Raw genomic sequence first — 24,928 nt, forward strand, 5'->3', positions numbered from 1 at the left:
AAGCAGTGGGAATTTCTGTCTCCTGTGGGTGACCTTGGCTCCCTTATTCATCGGAGTAACTTGGCCTGCAATATCTTAGCATAAAAGGGAACGGGAGCTCTGAGGTGGCTCAAGGCTGTCATAGGTGCAGTTGGCTGGTAAGGGGATTGAGGCACTAGACCCACATGCTCAGCAATAACAGCCTTCTCCTTTACAATCACCATACGCACGGACACCTCTCTGAACCTCTAGGACTGCATGTGCTTTAGTGACACTTCCCGAGTGTTTACTCTTGATTGACTTTGATTATTTTAATCATGTTTCATGTGTATAAATGCTCCAGGAGGAGTAGACACAGCATGTGATTTGTCATGAGCTCTAACACTCAAATCAGTCTTCCTCTCCCTTTAGTGTTGGCCCTGCCCCAGGGGCTCAAGCTCTGCACATCCTCAGCAGTGATGGCTAGAAATGCGTTAAGAAATGAATGAAACCTTGGTGAGTTTCACCTTTCTTGTCATTTACTGTAAGGCTACTCTTGCTATGGAGGAGCTGGTTAAACTTAGATCTAGTGCACTCAACTTTGTATTTCTTTTCTAGCTATAAAGGATTGAAATCCTGTAAGTAATGGTTCTAAGCCACCCGGGGATTTTCTTAAAAATGAAGATTCTGACTTACTGGGTCTTAGGTGGAGATTCTTCATTGCTAAGAAGCTCCAAGGTGATGCTAATGCAGATCCCTGGGCCCGCTTTAAGCAGCAGGCCATTAAGAGACTGGTAAAATCTCAGAGCATGTATAGATCACTGTTTCCATTTACCATTTTTTTTTTCCTCTTCTGTATCAACTGTCTCTCACCCACCCTCATTCCCAATGCTTCTGCCAGAGGTGTTTGTTGTAATGTCATTTAAGGTGCTATCTGGACGCATCTTCCAGACTTATTCTTTGTTAATAGCAGGGGACCCTCAGTCAGTGAGCTGATACTGCTCTCTTCCTCTGAGTGTGACTGGGATTTCTAACAAGGGACATTCCTACCTTTCTAACACTTTTATTCTTAACACTTTTCCTTTGGCCATTGAATCTCAAGACTTTGAGAAATTTAAAAGTGATAGTACTTCCTCAGGGAGGCTCCCAGCTTATTAAAATAAGAATAGGGAATAAAGAAAGAGAAAGTAATTGACAGTTTGTGCCGGAGAAAATAAAAACATCCATGAATAAGAAAGTCTTACATGTGTGGTAAAGCAAAGCACAGGGGAATTAAAGCACAGGAGAGAAACTTACTTATGGGTCCTGCAGTGCCAGCTAAAATACAAACACAAAGGTAAGTCTGGTGAGAGCATGACTAAGGAGTTTTCTTTCAGATTTCAGGGAGCTTCAGGTCAAGCATTTACTACATTATTACATTTACACGGAAAGCAGCGAGAAGGTAAGTCTTCATTCCCCCCCCCCCTTCTTCCCCCGCAGGAGACTCTTAAAATCGTATTTCTTGCAATTATTTTTCTTGTTCTCAATTTTTACTATCTTCCTACTGTCAAATCCTTCTAAAAGTTTTTGTTTGTTTTTGGTAAACAACTTCATCCAACCACAGGATTTTCCCTTTCATCTATTAATTAACTGCATTAGCAGAGTTTCCACTTTGCTAAATAAGAAAATCATCGCTTAGAGGGATCCTGAAATCAGCCTCAAGTTCCTCACACTGGTAAAGAAAAGGAGAATGGTAAAATAGTGAGTTGTCTCCTTTCCTTCTCCTTTATGTGCCTACTTAACCCCCACTCCAGCCTCTGCCCCCCGCAATAGTAGGCACTTTGTAGAAGATAAAAAAAAAAAAAACTGAGTTGAAAAATAGGAGAAACTTACATAAAGGTTCTGGAGTTGCTTTGAGGGCTTTTGCATCACCTATGATGAAAAATGACAAGAACTATGAGAGATAAATGTTGTTTAAGCAAAAAAAATTGACAAATATAATCTCATCGAGATTTAGACTTTCAGAGAGCATGAAGGGTAGGCAATCCCATCCCCTCCTCCCGACATGTGCAGTACAAATAGTCTTGAGATTAAAGATCCAAGACTAGGGGCACCTGGATAGCTCAGAAGGTTGAGTGTCTGACTCTTAGTTTCGGCTCAGGTCATGTTCTCAGGATCATGAGATCAGGTCCTGTGTTGGGCTGAGTGTGGAGCCTATTAAGATTCTCTCTCTTTCTCCCTCTGCCCATCCCTGCTCTCTCCTGTGCAGTCGCTCTCTCTCCCTCTCTCAAATAACTAAATAAATATCCAAGACTAGAGAGTCCCAGCTTTGCTACTGTCTAGTTTTATGACTACGTAAGTCACTAAATCTTTGAAACATTACTTTTTTTCTCTTTAAAATGAAAATTATACCTCCTTTCTTAGAGGCATGGCTACAGTGAAAAATCAAGATTAATAATGGATAGGAAACCTGATCAGTTCTGTCAGAAATGTAACGGAAAGAAATATTCAGTGACTACAAAGGAATGAAACTCTTCTGCAAAGTAGGACGTTTTCATTGTGTTGAAGGTATTCAGCTTTAGTTTACTCTTTTTTCTACTTTCTCTATTTTCCCCTCTTATATCTTATTGTCATTTGGAAAGTTCTGAATGCTGGTGACAGGGCATTTTCATAAGCACTTCACTGTGTTGTTTTGGTTTGCTGATCTGTGTGACTTCACTCTTTAAAAAAAAATCTTTTTGTATTCCTTCGTTACCTCAGTGCCTTACCCGTTGATGTTGCCGTGAGACTGGCAGCAGTGGGGAACGACTGCTTCTTCCTTGAGAGTAACAAATCTTAAGATATCAAAACCTCTTTACTGAAACAAGTTTATTTATGAGATAAATTAATTTTCCCATGGAATTTCAAAGGTTTTGTATATGTGTGAAATTATGAAGTTTTAGAACCTACTTGGACTTCCGTTTTCCTGTTCTCGAGATTTTCACTGAACTTCTTCCTCCTGTTACTTTCCTCCCCAATTTCTCTATTGAACATTCTTTAAGTGATGAAGTATTATTTTTTTTTTTAATTTTTATTTATTTGACAGAGATAGAGACAGCCAGCGAGAGAGGGAACACAAGCAGGGGGAGTGGGAGAGGAAGAAGCAGGCTCATAGCAAAGGAGCCTGACGTGGGGTTCGATCCCATAACACCGGGATCACGCCCTGAGCCGAAGGCAGACGCTTAACGCTGTGCCGCCCGGNATGCTGGTGACAGGGCATTTTCATAAGCACTTCACTGTGTTGTTTTGGTTTGCTGATCTGTGTGACTTCACTCTTTAAAAAAAAATCTTTTTGTATTCCTTCGTTACCTCAGCGCCCCGATGAAGTATTATTTTTAAAAAATTTGTATTTAGTGAGTTCAAAGGTTTTAGTGAGTTGAAAAATTTGCAACTATTTCTCTTAAAGTAATTATAGTTTTTACTTGTATATCTATGACTTGGTTTCTGTTTGCTGGTTTGTTTTGTATTTAGGGAAATAGTAACTTTTCACAGAAATGATAAGATCTCAGCACTTGGGAAGAGCTACCACCTTTTCCATGTGCTATAGACTAAGGTAACATAATGTCATTCCCACTACCAAATAAAGATAATTTACAAAGGACAGGGTTCCCATATATTTGAGATGTAAGATTATTGACCCATATCAGGAATGATGAATATATTTGGGTTAATGGGCTAATTCTTTTTTTTTTTTTTAAGATTTTATTTATTTATGTGACAGACAGCCAGCGAGAGAGGGAACACAGCAGGGGAGTGGGAGAGGAAGAAGCAGGCTCCCAGCGGAGGAGCCCGATGTGGGACTCGATCCTGGAATGCCGTGATCACGCCCTGAGCCAAGGCAGACGCTTAACGACTGCGCTACCCAGGCGCCCCTAATGGGCTAATTCTGATCAATTAGTAGCAACTCCCTGGACATGAGAAAAATTTTAGATTGTATGTGGGCTGAGCAGGAAAGAGAACTATGATCACCTACTGGTATCTGCCACAGGCAAAGGTATAAGCAGGGGTGGAACATATATATTTTCGGAAATTTTTGAACAGAGAGTTTTGTGGCCTTGTCTAGTTGAAGACAAATATGCATGACAGTGAAAGGTTTCCACTTAGTTTCAAAGTAAAGAAGCAGATGAAAAGCTTAATTATAAGACTTGAGTATCCTGCCAAAATACTAAGTATTATACATGTTTAGATTAAGGACATAGCTTCTGTGGATAGTCTACCTAATGGAAATATCAGAATTAGCTCTCTTAGTATGAAATTTTCCATACTAAACGGAAATACTGGTTGTCTTTGTGGGGGTCACATGCTCAACTGCCTCAGGAAGTCTCATGAATTCTGAATCTGTCAGTTTTAGGGATAGTGGGGAAGTTGGGCATTTGAAAAGTACACACTCTATCTAGAAGCATTCGAATTCAAAATTTAGAATGATGTGATGCTGGTCAACCAGAGCACATGTACAGGTGGCACTGGGCTAGTGGGTTGCCAGTTTGGGAGCTCTACTTTGGAAGGGGACGGGGTTGAAGTGAGCACCCTACACATTTCAACAGTATAGTGCGAGGTTCACATCACCACAGGCTGTGGCCTGAGCTGACATAGAAGGAATGAATTTCCTTTTTTCATTAATTTAATCATAGGTATTGGTTGGGTCACATTTAATTAAAACCTGTAATTCACAAACTTGTTCAGGTCGTGAAGCATCTGGAAATTGTGATAGTTTTTAGAGAAAATCATGAAATCATGATCTTTGAGCAAGAAGTAATTTTACTTGTTCTAAGCGTGACCAAAAATACAATATTCAATATGAAAAATTTTGTCAGAAGCACATAACTCAGAAGAAAAAAAATCTGTCAACCAGGATTATCTCTTTCTAAATTTTTAAATTTTTTGGTGTCATTTTCCCTAATTCCTTACTTTTCTTCCCCTCATTCCTCTCTCAGTGTTCCCTCTGTTTAGAAAATGCATTCATTTTGCTTTGGCAGTAAATGGAAATCAGTTCCAGGAGACTGATTTAAGCCTTATCACCTTAATTTTTCTTCTTTCTCCATTCACGTCTTCTATATTCCCTCACTTTTCTGTTCTTTTCTGTTAGTTTTTCAGCTGGCGGTTGAAATTATAAAAGCTTAATGAGAAATTAAATGACTTGCCTATGTTCAAAGAACCAGTAAACAGGGAGCTGGCTTACAACTCCGGGCAGCCTGGCTCCAGAGACACATCTCTAACAGTCTCTCTATTTATTTATAATACATTAATTAACAAGCAAACTTATTTTTAAAGTGGTTTTTAATAGTTCTTCTTATACCACTCTCAATTCATGGAGAAATAATGCATATTTTCAATAATGGGGTGAATAGCTTATTCCTAAGTCCACAGCCAAAGTAAACAGCATAATTTCCTTCTTTGTGGGGGTGGGGTGGTTGTGATGTAGTTAGAAAGGGACACAGCAACCAGGGAGGACCTGTTGGGATGGAAGAAAATCAAACCTGATCTATACTTTAAGGAGAGGGAGTTAATGGAAGAGGAAAATACAAAGGTATAGAAGAGAGAAGCTATGACTGCTGAAGAGAAGGTGGGGCTGGGAGATGAGGTCCCTTGACATGACATGAGTGCAGGAGTTTGCTTGAAAGCAAGAAGGGGTGTGTCATTGTCTTAGGGAGAAAGGTGGAACAGGTGAACATGGTGTAGGTAAGACAACTAATGAAGGAGAAGGTAGAGAACGATAAGCCTCAAATGCTCTGGCTCTGACATAGCATATCTCCCCAGATAAGACAGGGAAACGTCCTCTGCCTAGTGTGGGAGCCCCACAATACCAGATTTTGAAAGGAAAAGAAAAACTTACTCATGGATCCTTGCAGTAACACTAAAGAACAATAACAAATATTCAAATCAGTTTACAGTTAATGGTTTAAATAATCCACCCATTTCCCAGGAGTCTTTCCAGAAACTGTACCCTCCATTCCCCAGTAGGCATATGGGTTACCACACTTGTATCTTGAATCTTCCACCCCCTTGGACACTATCCAGGAGTGAAATTCTCAGGAGAGTCTCCAGGTTTACTGTATTTTCAATATTCTGATTTCATTCAGCACCTTTCCTTTCCCCTATTTTCCACTGCTTGCTCTTTCTTTTTCTTTCTTTCTCTTTCTTTCTTTCTTTCTTTCTTTCTTTCTTTCTTTCTTTCTTTCTTTCTTCTTTCTTTCTTTCTTTCTTCTTTCTTTCTTTCCTGCTCTTTCTTTCTTTCTCTCTCTCCCTCTCTCTCTTTCTTCTCAGTTTGGAGAATCTCCTCTCCATAATGTAATAGCTTCAAGAACTGAAGAGAGGCAATGTTAGAAAGGTCCAATTTTATAAAAAAAAGTTTACTGAGGCAGAGAGAGGGGAAGGTCTATGCCTCAGTATGCTAAAAAATATATGTAGTTTTCGCCTCCAATTTTTCTGACTCAAAGTTCAGTGCACTTTCCTCTGTATGGCAAACAGTTTTCTCTTTCTGTTCTTTCTGGAATATTCCTTTAAAAAGTAAATTAACTTTTTTCCTACATATTGACGCTCTCTCTCTTTTTAAATTAATCTCTGGAGTGTTCCTCTTATAAGATAACTTAAATAATAGGTAAGGTTTGTGGAACTTTCAATATTAAATAATGACAGTATTAGTAATATGTAAACTACTATAGAATGAACCCCACTATATTCAGTGGAAGAAGGCTGAGCATTTTTCGTATTTGCCTTATGTTGGAGGTTAAATTCCTGTGTGAAGTTTGATCTTAGATCATTTCCATCATCTTTTTGGAACCTTATTTAACCAATCTCTAAAAAGACAGGATTTAACAATTCTCTGTTCAGCTCAACTTTTAATGATTCACGGAGTCTAAATCCACAAACTGAAGTCCTGTATTTCTTGGGCCTTTTAGCCTTAGCTAATAAAATCTAGGATAATGGGGAAGCAAAAAGACTCATTCTAAATTTAGGGCCTGCCTGGGAAAGGGCAGGTAGGGAGAGCAAGGTCCCCAGATACCAAAGATTCATGGCAGAGAAACAACTAGAAACGTGCTCAATTCCCTTGTAAACTGTGCTAAATGGACACACAGATAAATTCATGAGGTCAGCTGTTTAAAGGCATCAAAGTTAATCCCCTTTGAAGAGAAGCTTTGGGAAGAAGCTCTTCACTCCCCTCCCCTGTGATCTGGTCACAGATTGTGGAAGGATACTGCACTTTGGTGATGTGACCCAGAGGCCCAGAAAGACATGGAGGACTGGTGATGAACAGGAAGGCCATTTACATTTTCTTTGTAAAGGTTGAAACTCTTAAGGGAACTTGGAAGATGTAAGTCTTGGTTAAACTTTCTTTAGTTGTCCTATGTACTACTTTTTTTTTTAAACCTCTTCTTCACTCACATGTCTCTTTACTGAATTAAGAAATAGAAAAGAAACTTAAATACTGCTCCTGGAGTTGACACTAAGGAATAATAGCAAAAACCCACAAGAGTCTGGATTAATGGTTTAAAAAGCATATGATTCTCATGGAAGTCTTTTTAGAAAGGAGGCCCTGATCAGTCTTCACGAAGTACAGTGGGTGATCAGATGCTAGAATACTTGGGTTTGAATCCTGTTCCTCTATGTACTAGGTGTGTGCCCTTGCACAAGCTATTTAATTTTTTATGCCTAAGATTATTCATTTTAAATATAAGATTTATAATAATATCTACTTCATAGGATTGCTATGAAGATGTAACACATATATTCCATACATATCATTATAATATTGTTTCAAATTGGAGTCCTTATCTATGTATACCTATAAATACCTGCATGGGACAGATGGACCATAGCCTCCTCTGCCTCAGACACTATGCTGGTTTAAGATTTTCAAAGAAATAATAGAATCAAGCCCTTTGTGCTCCTGGTATGAGAGCCCTTCCCCAAGCTACCATAGTCCACTGAGATGTCTCGGAGAATGACCTCTCAAGAGGGCCTCATCCATTCTCTAGGACCACAGAGTACATTGAACTTCAGGGGTGAATGGCCCCATGCATCTTTCAGCTAAATACTATATATAACAACTAATTACTCACCTTCCTCTGAGATTAATTCCAATATGTGTCACATATCCATTTACCTTATTCACCATCAGAAGATAATTCTCATCTTAAGGAGCATATTATCCCAATGATTAGTATAACTCTTAATCTGATTTTCTTTCTTACTCTCTAAAATCCCAGCACACCATGCTGTATGGAATTCATATCAGCAGATTGGACAAGCACGGGATTTAGTCCAAAGCTCCGTGTGTAGAGCCTCAGTTTTACCTTCTATGAACTATCTTTAACTTCTCCAAATGTTCTCTTCATTATTTTGTTTTAACAAGCCCACTTGTCCTTTAAAGTACTAATGTCTCTTGCAGCCCCCTGAGAAATGGCTATTTTTTGATTCCATACTCATGTACCACAGGGCCTGGAAATATTATGGAAGAAATTAAAGATCTGAGTTGATTACTTGGCACATGTCAACCTGAAGATATTTTATTTTGTTCCTGTAGTAAATTATCCTTTCTATGACTTAATTGGATGAAAACAAAGCAAAACTAAATAAAACCTGTTTTGATTATAACAGTAATAAAATATTAAGCTTGATAGTTTTCCAAGGTCATTATGTACACACCTGCATACCTTAAAGGATATATATATATATCTTACATATATATATCTTATGTACATATATCTCTCTCTTACATAACATATTATATATCTGTGTAATAAAACAACCTTATTCATCAGATGCAGCTATGTCAATATTGGACTAGCAAAATAATTTTGAGATTTAGATTAATTCACATTTTTTGCATTTTTAAATTACATTTTAAAAATTGAAGTAATATTTTTATATATGTATAATGTCCTAAATCTCCTGAAACTTTTTATTTCAGGAAGATATTTTAAAATCAAAAATTAAATATTTTTAATGGTGTCCTGAGGATAGTTGGAGAAGCACAGGATTTAGTCAAAAGCTCAGTGTGTAGATCCTCACTTTTACCTTCTATGAACTGTGTGTCTTTGGGTAAATTAGATAATACCCTTGAGTTCACTTTTCTTATCTACAATACCTGTAAATATGGACTCAACAAACATGGCATATTTAATTACAACTCTCCCCCCTACTTTCATTCCCTGCCCTTTTCACAACCTTCTTCCTTCTTTCCTCCTACTTCCAAGTGAAAGAAGATATTTTGTTTTGCTGAAACCATTATAGCCAGCTAAAACCACTTGAATCCTCTCTTTATTCATAATCAGTAGACTTCATTTTCCAAAGCTCTCATTAGCTTCAGATAAAATGCTCAATTATAGAGAAGGAAGAAAAGATGAGGGACAAGGCTAGGCAGAGTTAGGGCATGACCCCTAGGTCTGTGATACACCAAAGGGAATTAGAATTGAGAAAGAGAAAAATAACTTACCCCTTTGTTCTCCTAAAAAGAAACACAAAAAAGTTTATGTGGCATTTTTTTGTTGCTATTTTTCATTTTGGGGAGTATCAGAACAGGGAACCCCTGCAAGCACCAATCCCTGAGTGTCAGTCATGGCTCATGGAGGTAGGGGATTAGACATCTCCTCCATTGTTGCCATTCAAACGTGGGAACACATTGAATTGAATTGGAGAAAAGTAAAGGAACTTACCAATACTTGATCGAGACAGTGCTAAAAGAAAACAAACAAGAATGAGATCTGTGTGTTTCAGGGAGAACCTAAGATTACATAGATTACATATGAGGAAAAGGTTGTGGGAAAGAGGACAGCAATGGGTCACGTCCCATTTTCTCTTATCAGGTGCAACGCAGTGTGGCGGACAGATGAATATCCATTTATGGATTATTTTTTGGGCTTTCATATATTTCCTTAGTAATACTCTTCTGGTAGGGTAGGATTGCAACACCTATGCAACCTCTCTTTTAAATTCTCTTAGTAAGAGAATAACGACGTTTGTGAGGATTGCTAGTTTCTTAGTCCACGGAAACTTTTCTGCCTCTGTGACTTTCTTCTTTCCCGATCCTGCTGCTTTTGTTCTTTCTGTTTTCCTTCTCTACCTATCTTCCTCCTCCTCCTCTTCTCTCTCAATTTTCTTTCTCTTTTTTCCCCTTTGTTTGAAAGATCTTTTGCACCAAACTATTACTGTATAACAGCTTCAACAGGGGGTTTCTACTCAAAAATCATTTGTGTCCTATGGGGATGCTCAATAACAAGAAAGCAAAAGTCAGGACATCCCTAGAGATTAAAAGATAAAGAGTCAAGGCAGTGAAAAGGAACTTGTCGTCAAGGTGGATATTTCATGCTCTCCACTAATCACTTGGAAAAGTTGGGCATGATAATTTTTAAAGTTTTAAAACATAAAGCTGAACTTGAAAACTAGAAAGCGACATCTCCAGGGGCCTTATATCAAGAGGGAACCCATAATTTTGACAGCAGGTGAGGAGGTACATCACCCATATATCTTAATGGGAGGTTGGCTTTTCAACACATGATCGGGAGCAAAAATTAAGGCCACAGACCTCATGCTGTGGAAGAACCTGGGACTAGTCATTCTGCATATCCAAGGCTCACGAAAGCACTCTCTGTGAAAAGGGCACCATTAATTCATATCCGTTTGTCAGGGTTTGCCAGGAAGTGATCTATTTGCTCCAGGCTATGGCTGAGGAGATTGAGTCTCCTCCAGCAATGGTAGAACTCTCAGTATAAGCCAGACTCAGGTACAGCGCCCACATTTGAGCCACTCATATAGGGAAGAAACTCTGAGTGCAGAAATGGTTATAAAAACTGTCCTATGAAATCTATATACTGATAGATTATTGCACAATAGGGAGTTTATGAGGAACTCAAACAAATGATAACTAATAAGCTCACAGACTAACATTAAAATACATTTGAGGAAATTGCTGTGACAGACGCCACAACAAATGGGAGTATATGAGAAAAGGAATTCAAAAGCAGTTTTCAAACAAGTGTGTTTCATATATTCAAAGATGTGGAAGAAGGAATAGAATCTATAAAGCAAAAACAGAATTAATCAAGAGCAACTATATTTGACAAAGAACAAAATGAAAATTGGTGTAGAAAATAGTGTCATTAACTTATAAAAATCATTGGGAGGGTGTAGACAAAGAGAATAGATGTAACTGAAGAAAGAATTAATGAATGGTAAATCTGAGGGAAATTATCCAGGACCCAATATTAAGAAATAAGGATAGAGGGTGACAGAGATTGACTTGCTATTCACCAAAGTAATTTCCTTTTCTTCCAAGGCACATATGGGGCAGATAGAAGAATCTCCCCCTGAGATGTCCATGTCCATGTCCATTAGGTCCTGGAGCCTGAATATGTTATGTATCATTGTAAAAAAGCAAAATTTAAAAAAAGAACAATTACAACTTGTGTATATCCAACAAAAATCAAAATATGCAAAGGAAAAATCAGAAGTATTAAAAAGAAAAATGACATCAAAAGGAGGCAATTATATTTGGAGACTTGAGCATATCTGTGTGAAGCTAGTACATCATGCAAAAGAATAACAAGAGAGAATATTTGAATAATAAAATTAATCAGCTTGGACTGAGAGTACATCTGTGGGCAAAATCTTGACCCAACCAATAAAAAAATATTCTTTGTAAGTTTACTTACAAAGCATCAAAAGTCTCAACACATTTCAAAGAATCTAAATCACACACATCCCACTTGTAAATCATAATACAATTTATGATCAACAATAAAAATAGCAAATGAACTTAGAATGAACTTAAATATTTACATTAGAAAATAAGAAAGTCTGAAAATTAATGAAGGGTTTCAGGTAGTAAACTAGAAAAAGGAACAAAAATAGAAGGAATACTAAAGATAAAAACAGAAACTAATAAAAAAGGAAAAAATAATTAGATGTTGAAAAAACCAAAATCGATTTTTCAAATAAAGTAATAAATAATAACAACCATCTTTGGCATGGATGACCAAAGAAATAAAGAAAGCACAAGCCCAGCGATACTAGGAATAAAAGTAGGACATACCTAGGGGGCACCTGGGTGGCTCAGTCGGTTAATTCAGCTCAGGTCATGATCCCAGAGTCCCAGGATTGAGACTTCATTGGGCTCCCTGCTTAGTGGGGAGTCTCCTTCTCCCTCTGACCCTCCCGCCTCTCGTGCTCTAGCTCTCACAGTCTCTCTCTCTCAAACAAATATATAAAATCTTTAAAAAAAAAATAGGACGTATCCATAGATAGAGTGAACAATTTTTAGAATAAAAAAAATAATTTAATGCCATTAAATATAAAAAAAGCATTAATTAAAATGCATACAATACTTATTCTTTTTGTTTTTAAGACTTATTTATTTATTTATTGACAAAGAGACAGCCAGAGAGAGGGAATACAAGCAGGGGGAGTGGGAGAGAAAGAAGCAGGCTCACAGTGGAGGAGCCCAATGCAGGGCTCCATCCCATAATGCCGGGATCGCGCCCTGAGCCGAAGGCAGACGCTTAATGACTGAGCCACCCAGGCGCCCCTCAATACTTATTCTTTTTTTTTTTTTTAAATTTTATTTATTATATTGTGTTAATCACCATACAGTACATCCCCAGATTCCGATGTAAAGTTTGATGCTTCATTAGTTGCGTATAACACCCAGTGCACCATGCAATACGTGCCCTCCTTACTACCCATCACCAGTCTATCCCATTCCCCCACCCCCTCCCCTCTGAAGTCTTCAGTTTGTTTCTCATAGTCCATAGTCTCTCATGTTTCATTCCCCCTTCTGATTACCCCCCTTTTCTTTATCCCTTTCTTCCCCTACCGATCCTCCTAGTTCTTATGTTCCATAGATGAGAGAAATCATATGATAATTGTCTTTCTCTGCTTGACTTATTTCACTTAGCATTATCTCCTCCAGTGCCGTCCATGTTGCAGCAAATGTTGAGAATTCGTTCTTTCTGATAGCTGAGTAATATTCCATTGTATATATGGACCACAGCTTCTTAATCCAGTCATCTGTTGAAGGGCATCTCGGCTCCTTCCATGATTTGGCTATTGTGGACAATGCAGCTATGAACATTGGGGTGCATATGGCCCTTCTCTTTACTACGTCTGTATCTTTGGGGTAAACACCCAGTAGTGCAATGGCTGGGTCATAGGGTAGTTCAATTTTTAACTTTTTAAGGGACCTCCACACTGTTTTCCAGAGTGGCTGTACCAACTTGCATTCCCACCAACAATGTAGGAGGGATCCCCTTTCTCCACATCCTCTCCAACAATTGTTGTTTCTTGCCTTGTCTATCTTTGCCATTCTAACTGGCGTAAGGTGGTATCTCAGTGTGGTTTTGATTTGAATTTCCCTGATGGCTAATGATTTTGAACATTTTTTCATGTGTCTGTTAGCCATTTGTATGTCTTCATTGGAAAAGTGTCTGTTCATATCTTCTGCCCCATTTTATGATTTGTTTATTTGTTTCTCGTGTATTGAGTTTGAGAAGTTCTTTGTAGATCTTGGATACCAGTCCTTTCAATACTTATTCTTAATAAGATTTTTGTTAGCAAATAGGAATTTTCTTAGCCCAATGAAAGGGAACTGTCAAATGGAAGCAAGCATCACGTTTAGTGGTGAAACCAGAGGCATTCCTGCTCAAGTCAGATACCAAGAAGGATGCCTGTGAATACTGCTGGTATGAGTGCTGGATATTTTGGACAAAACAATAAGATAAGGAAAAAGTTTAAGAACTGAAAAGAAGACTCAAAATTGTTAGTTTTTGCAAATAGATTTTTTTAAAAAGATTTTATTTATTTATTTGACAGAGAGACAGGAAGTGAGAGAGGGAACACAAGCAGGGGGAGTGGGAGAGGAAGAAGCAGGCTTCCAGCAGAGGAGCCCGATGTGGTACTTGATCCCAGAACACCGGGATCACTCCCTGAAGGCAGACGCTTAACGACTGAGCCACCCAGGCGCCCCTGCAAATAGGATTTTATACATACAAAATCCAAGACTAAATTATTAGAAGTCTTAGAGCTCAGCAGGGTGGCTAGATACAAAATCTACTCTCAACAATACAACATACAACTTATATAGCAGCAATCATTGTCTGTAAAATCCAACAGAAAAAAAAAATCATTCACAACAGAAACAAAAACAAATATGTGCATAGTAATTAATCAAACAAAAGATGTTCCAGACCCTTTAGAGAAAATTATAGAACTGAAGGGCCTTTAAGAAGATTTGAGTCACGATACATTATCATATTAATGCATAGGAAAAATTGATTTTATAAATCTACAGACTCAGTGAAATTCCAATGAAATCCTACTGTGACTCATACAAACTTGAGAAATGGATTCTGAAATTTGTATAAGAATAAAGGTCCAAGAATAGGCAAAGCATTTCTGAAAAGAGCAGCAAAGAGAAAAAAAATGTGCCGTTCCTCATGGTAAATGTCATGAAGCTTGAGTAATGGAAGGAACTTAGTATCCGTTGAGCAAAAGACAAAAGTTCACTAAGAGAAAATCCACAGAAAAACTGAGCATAAGGTAAAAGATGTATTACAGATCAGTGGGTAAAGAATGCATGAGTCAGTCGTTCATTTGGAACAATTGGTTTTTCAGAAGAAAATTAAACCCCTATCTATATTATTTATAAACAAACAAAAAAAACCCCAAATGCAAAAACCTCCATCTAGATTAATGTCTTATGTGTGTAAGGAGAAACTTTGTAACTCTTGAGAGGGTGTAGAATAACATCTATGGGATATCCAGATCAGAAAGGCCCCCCAAAACCCCAAAACCCCAAAATCTAAAAGAAAACAAAAAGTCGACATTTTATTACAACTAATTGTGTGTGGGTGGGGAGGAGGGAGAATGGGGCCTTCTTATGTCAAGAGAAACCATACAAATTTAGGAATAGCGCAGAGGATCATAGGGGAAAGGATGGAAAACTGAATGGGAAGAAATCAGAGAGGGAGACAAACCATGAGAGACTCTGGACTCTGGGGAAACAAACTGAGGGTTACAGAAGGGAGGGGGGTTGGGGGATGGGGTAACCTGGTGATGGGTATTAAGGAGGGCACATATTGCAATGAGTCCTGTGTGTCATACGCAACTAATGAATTTTTGAACACTACATCAGAAATTAATGATGGCTATATGTTGGCTAATTGAACACGATAAAATTTAAAGTAAGAGATAGAATTGGAGAAGATATTTACAAATATTTAACACAATATAAAAGATTAGCTTTCATAATTATAAAGAATTTTACAAATCAGTAACCGAATGGGTAAATGACTAAATGTGAATAGTCTGTATAAGGTGAAGCCTAAGTAAGTAGTAAATATATAAGATACTAAGTTTCAGGAGTGAGTAGCAAAATGCAAATTAAAAATTTTACACTTATCCAAGAGGCAATAAGTTTAAAATGTGACAAAATCAGGGTTGTTAATGATGCAGGGAAATGGGAAACTCTTAGAGATTTTGGTGTGCCTCCTATGTGGAATTCAATTCAACAACAACTAGTAAAGTAAAAATGTGCTTAAGTTACAGAAATGTTCACACACACTGAGATTCATTAACCCCATTTCAGGGTGTGTACCCGGGGGACAAACTATTTTTCAAATTACTTAAGGACGTTTTGGGCGTTATTTACGATAGCAGAACTTGAACACATTGAGAACACATTAGTAGGAGTAAGAATAGAAAAAATATGTTCGTAAGTTGGGATATTTATTTAACAATTAAAATGCATAACATGGATTTCTATAGGTTTTCAATATTACACTATTTTGGGGGAAAAAGCAACTTGTAATGATACTTTCAGAATGATGTCATTTTAGTAAAATTTTTAAACAAATATATACAAACAATACTATGTATTGTTCAGTGATACATAAAGATTATATAAATAGATGAAAATAAACTTGTAAGATTTATGGTACATTTATAAGAGTTTGGGAAGTGAGGAGAGTGGAATGTTTGTGGGGATGGGGACAAAAGGGATTTCTGTATTATCTGTCACTTGAGAAATATGACAAAATATCAGTTGTCAAATCTAGGGTATGGATTTACAGGTGTCAATTGTTTTTGTACTTTAGTTTAAAAACTTCTTTAAGAGGTAGAAAAAGAAAAAAACAAATACAGAAACTACAGGGCATACAGACCAGATGATAGTAGAAAAGCCATAAAGAACTTACCTAGGGAGTTGGCTGATGGTGCTAAAACACACAGACAGAAACATTAGGTGAATCGTCAGAATTTGGTTCACTGACCTTGCATATCAATCACTGTGACCTCCTCTCAGGAGCTGCAGCCCAAGCCCAGGGAGACCTACTGACCTACCACTGGAGGCCACTCCCACATCCATCCCTTCCTTCTCTATAAAGGCTTTCAGCTTTTAGTAGACAGATGTTATTCCTATGAAACTCTGTGGCTTACATTTCTCTGTCCTCACCCCTCCCCCCCTCCTTTCCTTTCCTCTCCTTTCCTCTTCTCCTTCTTTATTTCTATCACTTCCCTTTTCTGTCACTCATCATTTCATCTTTTTTTTTTCTTTCCCCTCAGTCAGTTTGGAAACCAGCAGACCACGTTTGGAAACTGACAGTTTGTTAATGACAGACTATCCTAAACCAGCGCTAGGAGAATTTACCACTTAGTATTCATGGAACTGATGGCATTTCTTTTTTCTCAAAGCATTTACATTCGAGGGAAATGTTACCCATGGAAGCAACTTTTTGTTGAAAAACAAGAGAATACTCACTGTAATCTCCTTTGGATCCCTCTAAAAACACAAAGAAAACCAAGAAAAATCAGTTTGGATGTTCTATTTTTGTAGTTTCGATATCATTACAGAGGATTACCCAATCAACACCCTCAAATATACAACTAGGCAAGAAACTGGAGGCAAAATCGTCTCATGACTTAATTTATGAGTCAAATGAAATGAAAAAGGAGGCAAAGGTTAACAAAGGTAAATATGTAGGGAGAAGAGATAATAAACTATACATAGAAACACTGAAAAAGAAGAACATATTAGTTATAAAATAAGTTGAAGCCACGTAAGAGAAAAAATGGCAAAATATTTACTCAACTGATTGAGAGTTCAAGTTTAATGAAGACATGGCAAGTTATAATGAATACACCCCCCCACATATGTATTGTGATTGGATGTGCATCCTATAACCTAAAACTTACTCTACTTAGTGATGTCATGGAAACATTGTCTAAAAAATCTGGAGAAAGACAAAGCAAATTACATGAAAATTCGTCATGCTATCACTATTGTTTTCGTGAAACTGTAAAAATAAATAATAGCAACACACTGGAAATGACAAATTATATTGCATGATGGTCTAATTTGATATTTTACTAAATTATAAGTAAAGATCTACCTGCAAATGTAAAGACAACATTTTTTTCCTCATCCCCTTTCTGAAAATGAACGCTTTCCTGCCATACTTGGGTGTCATTGTGGTGGGATTAAGCCCAAGACACACAAAACCTTCTGGTTTACACTATTGTTACTTGTTTCTCCTGGTTCTGTGAGTATTTTAAAGACAGAAAATACAAGAGGTGCTGAACATTCTCTTGTGCCTCATTTACATTTGCTGTAAAACTTACTAACATTAAAAATAAATTCAGTGCATTTTAAAATTTGTGAATTATCATGACAAGTTTAATATAAATGTGATTTATTTAAATATCAGAATTTAAGTACTAAATTTCATGCACCTAAACTGATATAATGACTTTGCCCAATATTTTCCTGTCAGAAGATTTTTGTAGTCTCCAGCTGACCAGCAAATTTACATTTCCATGTCCAGAAATGATAGAGGACAGACTAGTAGAGCTTGGAAACTTAGAAACAAGATGATTGAGTTTCATAGAGTGATTGGGAAATCAAAGAACTAAGTTGTCATTTGGCTTTATGAATTTTAAATTATGGCTTATTTAGACCACAATAAAATGCTTGCTGATCCAATTTTTCCCTAAGAATACAAGGGTAGCCTGGAATAGAAGCTAAGATTGCAGACTCTACACTAAAGATTCATAGCAGGAAATTAGTAAGATATTACTAAATTGTATAAAAATAAGGTACGTGAAATCTAGAGTCAGACAATTTTATATTTCTATCGGGTTGAGTCACTTGCAAGTCCTGTGGCTTTGGGCAAGTCGCTAACATTTTTTATGCTTACATTTCTCTTATTAGGGATAACGAATTAGGGATAACAATGTATAGTACGTTAATTGATTTAAGAACTGTTTGTTAAGGATTATCCTATCTGATGAGGAAAATGGACTATAAGAGGTCAAGAGTAGAAAGAAACCAGTTAGGGGTCAGTTAAAGTAGTTTAGGCAAGAGATGTTGATGCTTGGGCTAAGATTATCATCATGGTGAGAAGTGATCTAATGGGAAATATGGTGGGAAAGTAGTGGGGATGGGATTTGCTGGTGGATTGTCTGAGGAGAGTGAGAGAAAGAAGTTAAAGAGGTAGATAGCCTGAGCAATTGGGGGAATGCTGGTGCCCGTACCTGTATGTAACAGGGTCAGTTGGGTTTTGGACATGTTAAGAGTGAGATACCCCTCCTATACCTTCAGGACCACTGTATTATGGTTGCATAGGTTGTTTACTGCACAGAGGGATTTGGGGACTGAAATCCCAGCAGTGTCCTTGAGTGGGGTTGCCTCTGCCTATAGAAAGGAACACTCTTTCCAGTTTGCACCAAAGCAACCTGGAAGCTCACCTGTATAGGCCTTGAGCAGCCACAGGGGCTTCATTCTTTGTGATTCACAGGGTCATTTGTAGATATTAAAATAAAATGAAAAACGTCCACAAGAGTGACTAGCACATAGGAGGTACTGAGTGCATGTTAATTCTCTTCCTTTCTTTGTGTTTAGTTGCATATTACTTATCTGTGTACCCTTACATTCCAGTAGCTTCTTGCATGGGTTTAATGTAGTGTTGTGATGATTAACTATTCTGAGGAGGTTTGTTTCCCAAGAAACATGATATGTAAATGACAGCAGTAGACAAAAGCAGCCCTTCTTTGTACTTTTAGAATTTCGGTGCACAGGTCAAACCTTAATGTGATGAATTTTCAGGGATTTATCCCTCCATTTCTTAATATTTATATTAGAAAAGGCACACTGAGTGGCTAACATTCCTGAGCTCTGGGATATTGAATTTTTCTTGAGTACTCAGATTACTTTTAGTCGATTAGGAGGTGGATAGAAGAGGAATTGGATATTACTGTAGAAAAAGATAACACATGGTGTAAAGGTCAACATTTCTTAGAATCCTCTATACATTACTTTGGTTTCCTGCCTTTTTACCTAGGTTTTACAGCCCCTCATGTTATAATAGGAAAAAAAACATCGATTTTCCTTTAATTTTACCATAATCTATAAATATACTAACCTTGATCATCATATGAAGTATCTAGAGGATTGAAGGAAAAACATAAGATTCTTAATTTCTCATAAATAGACGTCTGTATTAATTTCTTAACAATTCAATATCTAATTTATTTACCACTTTCTGTTGAATACAAATGCCGGAATCCTAAAAGACAAGATGAAAACATAATGAGAATCTACCTTGACAACTATGTCTACATTAATTTCTTATTAGGTGAAAATCTGTTTACCTCTTCCTCTTTTAGATCTCTGAGAGGGAATGTCTTTTGGGGGAAAAAAAAGAGATTAAGTTTACTAACAGCTCATCAAGAAATGTCTCATTATATGTCTAAATCCAACTCGTAGGATTTTTCTCCTTTCCTAGATGTTCCCATTTCCTTTGGTTTCCATTTCAGGAAAGAAAGAGAGGATGCCAGGTTCCTCACTCTGTTGTTCATGACAGATGAATCATAGAAGAGGAGGAGGCATGGACCAAGAGGCCAAGTGTGGGGCATGACAGCAAGCAGAATGACCCAGCTATCTCCTCTCTCCTTTTGGAAATATGAGTCTTTATGCTTGTAGAGTGTGTATGTGTGTGCATTTGTATGTGTGTATGTGTGTGTGTGTGTCCCTACAAAAAAGTAGGGTGCCTTGGAATCTACTTAGAATTATTAGATTTCTGGATGTTTTATTTCAAATAAGCTTTATCATTATTTTTGCATCATGTCAGACTACATGTCCTGATTTGGTTAATATTAATTAACTAATTAATTAGATTAATATTAATAATATTAATAATACATGCTAAAATTCAGTTTAAAATGAGCCTTTTTTGTCTTAACCAAGTGGTGATAGTGTCATGTGAGAATATGAGTACTGAACTCAGGGCCAAAACCTGGATTTGCTATCCAACTCCTTTTTTTGCTAGGTGAGTTTGGGTAAGTCTCTTAACCTTTTGAATATCAATTTCATCTTCTAAAATGAAAATAATAATACAAGTTGTGCTCACCTACTGTGCTTTATAGATTACTGTGTCTTTTCATGTATACTATGCAGTCTTCATGACGACCCATGAATTATGTGTTTTATCCCTATTTTACACATATAGGAAATTGTTTCAGAGAGGGTTCTTAGCCTTTCCAAGATCTTGGTATAAACAGGAGTTGGAAAGAATTTTTTTAATGTCTAAGAAAGGGACATATTTGCCTTTTCTGAGAAAAATGCATAAATTGCATATATATATATATATATATATGCATAGAAAGGTGGATTGGCAGTTGGATATTATAACAATAAAAGGTGTGCTGACCTAACAAATTGTGCTCAAAGGGAGATAAGTTTATTTTGTTCTCTAAAGAACACATTCCTCCATTAATTCTGTAGTAGTTCCTAATCTATTTACCTCTACCATCCTCATAGTCCAGAAGACCAGCACCTGGAGTAAAAAGGAGAGGGTGTTTCATGGTTTTGTTTCTTGAAAAGAAATGGGGTTTTAAGACTCTGAGAACTTGGGCGCCTGGGTGGTGCTGTCAGTTGGATGTCTGCCTTTGGCTCAAGTCATGATCCTGGAGTTCCGGGATTCCACATCAGACTCCCTGCTGAGCAGGTCGTCTGCTTCTCCTTCTGCCCTTCACCCCACTCTCACGCACACACTCTCTCTCTCTCAAATAAATAAATAAAATCTTTAAAAAAAAAGACTCTGAGAACTAATGTAGAGATGAACTCCCAGTAATGAATGATGATGGGAATTAATTAATTAATTTCTTTGCAGGAAATAGGGACTGCATAGCTGGGGCAGATGAGTGACTGTGCCAGTAACCAGTTTCACTAGACTAAATAGTAATCAGAAGAGGTGTCATGTTACTTTTCCTTCTTGGTACTCCAGCTCTTAGCTCCTGTTTTCCTTCTTACTAATCCTGGGCCAGCTTTCAGCAACTTTGGCCTCTCACTAAACATTGCCATGGAATATCTGCTTCATCTCGTCACATCTTGAACTTGGTGCTCTTCCCAAACGTAATTATCTTAGTTGTGCTTACTCTTTTATTATTCCTAGCTATGTTAGATTCTTCTACCCAGCCATTTTGCTGAGACCCTCTTCACTACCAGAATCAGACCTTCTATTCCATTGCTGTGTTCATGACTTGATATTCCTATTGCTGCTCCACAGGAGGCATCTGAAAAGAGCCTCAGAATCATGCAGACCTACCCCCTATTCATTTATTCTGCCCAAACTCAGTGTTGCATGGAAATCTCTGGTGGATTTCTCCCAGTAATTTAGAAGTTCAGTTCATGGAATGATGCATTATGCAAGGTGCTGGGAATACAATGGTAAACAAGACAGACTTGGTCCCTTAGGGAAATTCCATTATGCTTTGTATTTTTCCTTTTCTCCTGGGTCTAAGTACTTACTTTGTTCTGAACTGTATCTTGAGACATCAATTTCTGTGGAAGAACCAAGCAAAAATATCACTATTAGCTACTTATGAGAGGTATTCTTCCTCCTGACCCATCTCTCCTTACTCTAAGCTGTGCTTCTGTGTTCCCAAGGTGCCCTCTTGACGTGATGTATTACTGGTGCTTACCTCTTTCCAGCACTTGCAGCCAGCCCAGTTCTATCTGTCCCCACTTATTCTCTGAGGGCTCATAGATGCTGAGATGAGAAAGAGGGGTGGTGGTGGGGATGCAGCAGACTAGAAGGGGGTGGGGAAGATACTGAGGAAAATCCTGGAAAGAGAGATCCTATGGCATGGAATTAGGTCATTGCCTACATGAGCCCCATCTCTGTTTCACTGACAAATACTACTCTATATTTGTTTCTTCTTATCATCTCTGTAGTATTAAGTCACTAAAATTCTTGAATTATTTTGATATAATACTAATTAATGGTGTCTACCAGCACAGTATCTTTTCTTTTCCATTTTTATTCTTTAGATAATTTCCCTTGGAACTCAGATAATTTTAGAGTATACTTGTTATTACTATTTTTAAACTCAATCTGCTTTTTTGGGGGGGGGTTGACATTATTGGTAATGTGAGCTTTGGGAGCTTAAAAATGTAAGGAAATCACTAGTAGGTCAAAGATTCTTTGATTCATGTGTTGAAATGGATTCCCAGCATATTGGCAAAGTCTCTAGCTATCTAATAAGTAGAAACAAACTGAAACTGAATCTTGGCATCCCTTCCACTGTGACTTTCACAGGGAATTTCCATTTTGACTTGTTACTCACCGTTTTGCTTGCGCCGCGTCCATCTTGTTAATAAAATAGCCAGAATGGCAAGTCCCAGTAGAGTCAGGATGACAGCCAAAGTTATTTCTGCAACAAAACCTCACCTGTAGGCCTATTTATTTAGACCTGGTCATTATCAGAGACAACTTCTGGTCACTTCTTTACTGTTTTCACCAAAGAGACATTTCTCCTCTGCTCCCCTTCCTGCTACCTAAACTCCTTTCTTCCTTTATGTTCTTCATCTTATTGTCCCCACATTCCTTCCCCTGCCCATTTTTTATGTTGGTCCTTTTGGTCAGATACTAAGAACCTCAATTGCTGTGTACCCTTGATTTAGAGTGGAAAATGTGACAGATTTCCTCCTCAATTGAATCCCTTACTCTCTGTAGGCAGAAGGCTAGAGAGATTCAGTGATACGCAAAGCAATCCACTGGGGTGTGAGAAAAAATATTAGTTCTATTTTTATGTAATTTTATATTACAACTTTAAAATTCTAGATTTTCTGTTTTGAAACATATATTAGTACAGTAGTATGTTTCTGATATTAAATATATATATGGATATATATATTTGGAATGTGTGTGGGAATGTGTGTGTATGTATATATACACACACATATATAATGTGTATGCAAAAATTTTTACATGGGTGAGCAATCAAAAATTTTAGAGGCCCCTGACTGAAGATGGTCATATTAATGAAAACCACAGCAGAGGGCAGAAATTTCTTATCATTGGGAAAGACCTTTCAGTCATCACCCACATAGCCCCTCATGATAAAACAGTTATTTGTGATGACTGTTACTTTAATAGGAGAAAGCATGCTGGAACTGCCTAACCTCTATCTGTTTATATATAATTCGAGAGACAAATCTTAATTAGATACCTTGCTATGGTTATGAAGAACTGAGACTAAGGTGCCTTTGGCAGAAGAAAGGCAGGCAGGCAATCAGAAGGAAGGAAGGAAGGAGAGCAGGAGGGAGGGAATGAGGGAGGGAGGAAGGAAGGAGTGGGGAAAAGAAGGAAGGAAAGGGGAAAGAGAAAGAGGTAGGGAAGGAGGAAGGGAGGAATGAATGAATGAATGAATGAATGAATAAAGGAATCATAAATCTGCCTGTGACAGTGAAAAATGCTAAAGATAATTGACTATGAAGAGCTAAGAAAATTAATTACACTAAGATTAAGGCTGCTGCAAGAAAGCAATAGATGAATTCACCTCAAGATGTAATGACACATCTCCAATTGGGGAAAATTGGGCAAATGTCTACCAAATCTTTCAGGTGTTAGAACATGTGAGAAAAATTTCCCAAAAAAACAGTCTTCAGAGATTTGCTCCTAATGGACCACAAAATGAATAGTAAAAGTTTGGACTCTTTCATGCAAGTCAGAATTTCAGAACTGATGTGAAGTAAGTCTTAGGGGAGGAAGGATAACCAGGTGGTATACTTGGATCAAGCCTCTGGTACTCCCTTTGAGTAGTGTCTGAAATGCCCTGGCTATTGGACAGAAGATGATCTGCTCCATTTATGAGGAAAATAAGAGGAAGGGTTGAGGCAGATTATGAAGTGAGTAGTATTACCAGAAGTGAGATAACAAGCTAAGGAATTTTCTTATTATTCCAGAGGATGGTTATTTTCTTTTAGTAGTTCAAACTCCTGAAACCAAAGGAGAAATCAGTGTTCCTACTCTGGAGTTTAGTTGACTGTGGGTTGTTTTCCCCAGGCTCCCAGAGGAATCGATGAAAGGGAAAGAAAGGATATTGAATTTGAAAGAAAGCAGGCAAGGAAGGTAAAGCAGTGTGTTAAAGTCTCTGAAGAGAACATTTCTGAGTCAGTAGGGTCAGGGAGGCCTTAGAGAGGGAGTCAGTCCATACCCAAGACTGCCATTTTCCAGGTATTGTCTTCAGTGGTTTCTGTGTCATCTGGATTTCTTTGTCAGAGGGAGATCAAGATAAAAGGAACACTCCAAGCTCACTGCTCCTGAGCAGTATGAACTTGAATGTGCGGGAGGCCCTCGTAGACAAGCATGCAGAGGAATGTGTGGGTTAGGTTGATCAGACCTAAGCAGACTACAAGAGTGTGGCCTATGAAGGTTCCAGAATCTGTGTCATAACAAAGAGCTGGAACTTTAGAGAGGCTAGAAGAAAGGAAGAAGAGGACCAAGAGACTGGGAAGATTTCAGAATATTTTAGAGGACTTTAAACTTATGATTTTGGAAGGGAATTTACTTTATCTGGACTCTGGAATAAGTTCTAATTTTTCCAGAGATTTTGAGGCCGGAGACTGTATTTCCTTCATCCTTCTGACTCTTGAGGCAGAGAACATCCTATGGAATAGGCA

At 37.7% G+C, this 24,928-nt stretch overlaps 1 protein-coding gene across 1 annotated transcript in view; it reads right to left on the bottom strand.

Annotated features, from left to right (window-relative positions):
- Positions 1–24,652, bottom strand: part of TSBP1 (testis expressed basic protein 1) — a 151,125-nt gene extending 126,473 nt beyond the window's left edge. The window contains 14 exon segments of the mRNA XM_034661681.1: positions 1,255–1,275; positions 1,831–1,869; positions 5,810–5,830; positions 9,413–9,424; positions 9,633–9,653; positions 16,164–16,184; positions 16,727–16,747; positions 19,386–19,406; positions 19,500–19,529; positions 19,615–19,647; positions 20,766–20,798; positions 21,773–21,805; positions 22,591–22,677; positions 24,463–24,652. Of these exon segments, the coding sequence (XP_034517572.1) occupies positions 1,255–1,275; positions 1,831–1,869; positions 5,810–5,830; positions 9,413–9,424; positions 9,633–9,653; positions 16,164–16,184; positions 16,727–16,747; positions 19,386–19,406; positions 19,500–19,529; positions 19,615–19,647; positions 20,766–20,798; positions 21,773–21,805; positions 22,591–22,677; positions 24,463–24,475 (406 nt within the window). The 5' untranslated portion in view covers positions 24,476–24,652.
- Positions 24,653–24,928: the final 276 nt, after the last annotated feature.

The sequence above is a fragment of the Ailuropoda melanoleuca genome, chromosome 5, assembly GCF_002007445.2.
Source record: "Ailuropoda melanoleuca isolate Jingjing chromosome 5, ASM200744v2, whole genome shotgun sequence".
Classification (NCBI taxonomy): Eukaryota; Metazoa; Chordata; class Mammalia; order Carnivora; family Ursidae; genus Ailuropoda; species Ailuropoda melanoleuca.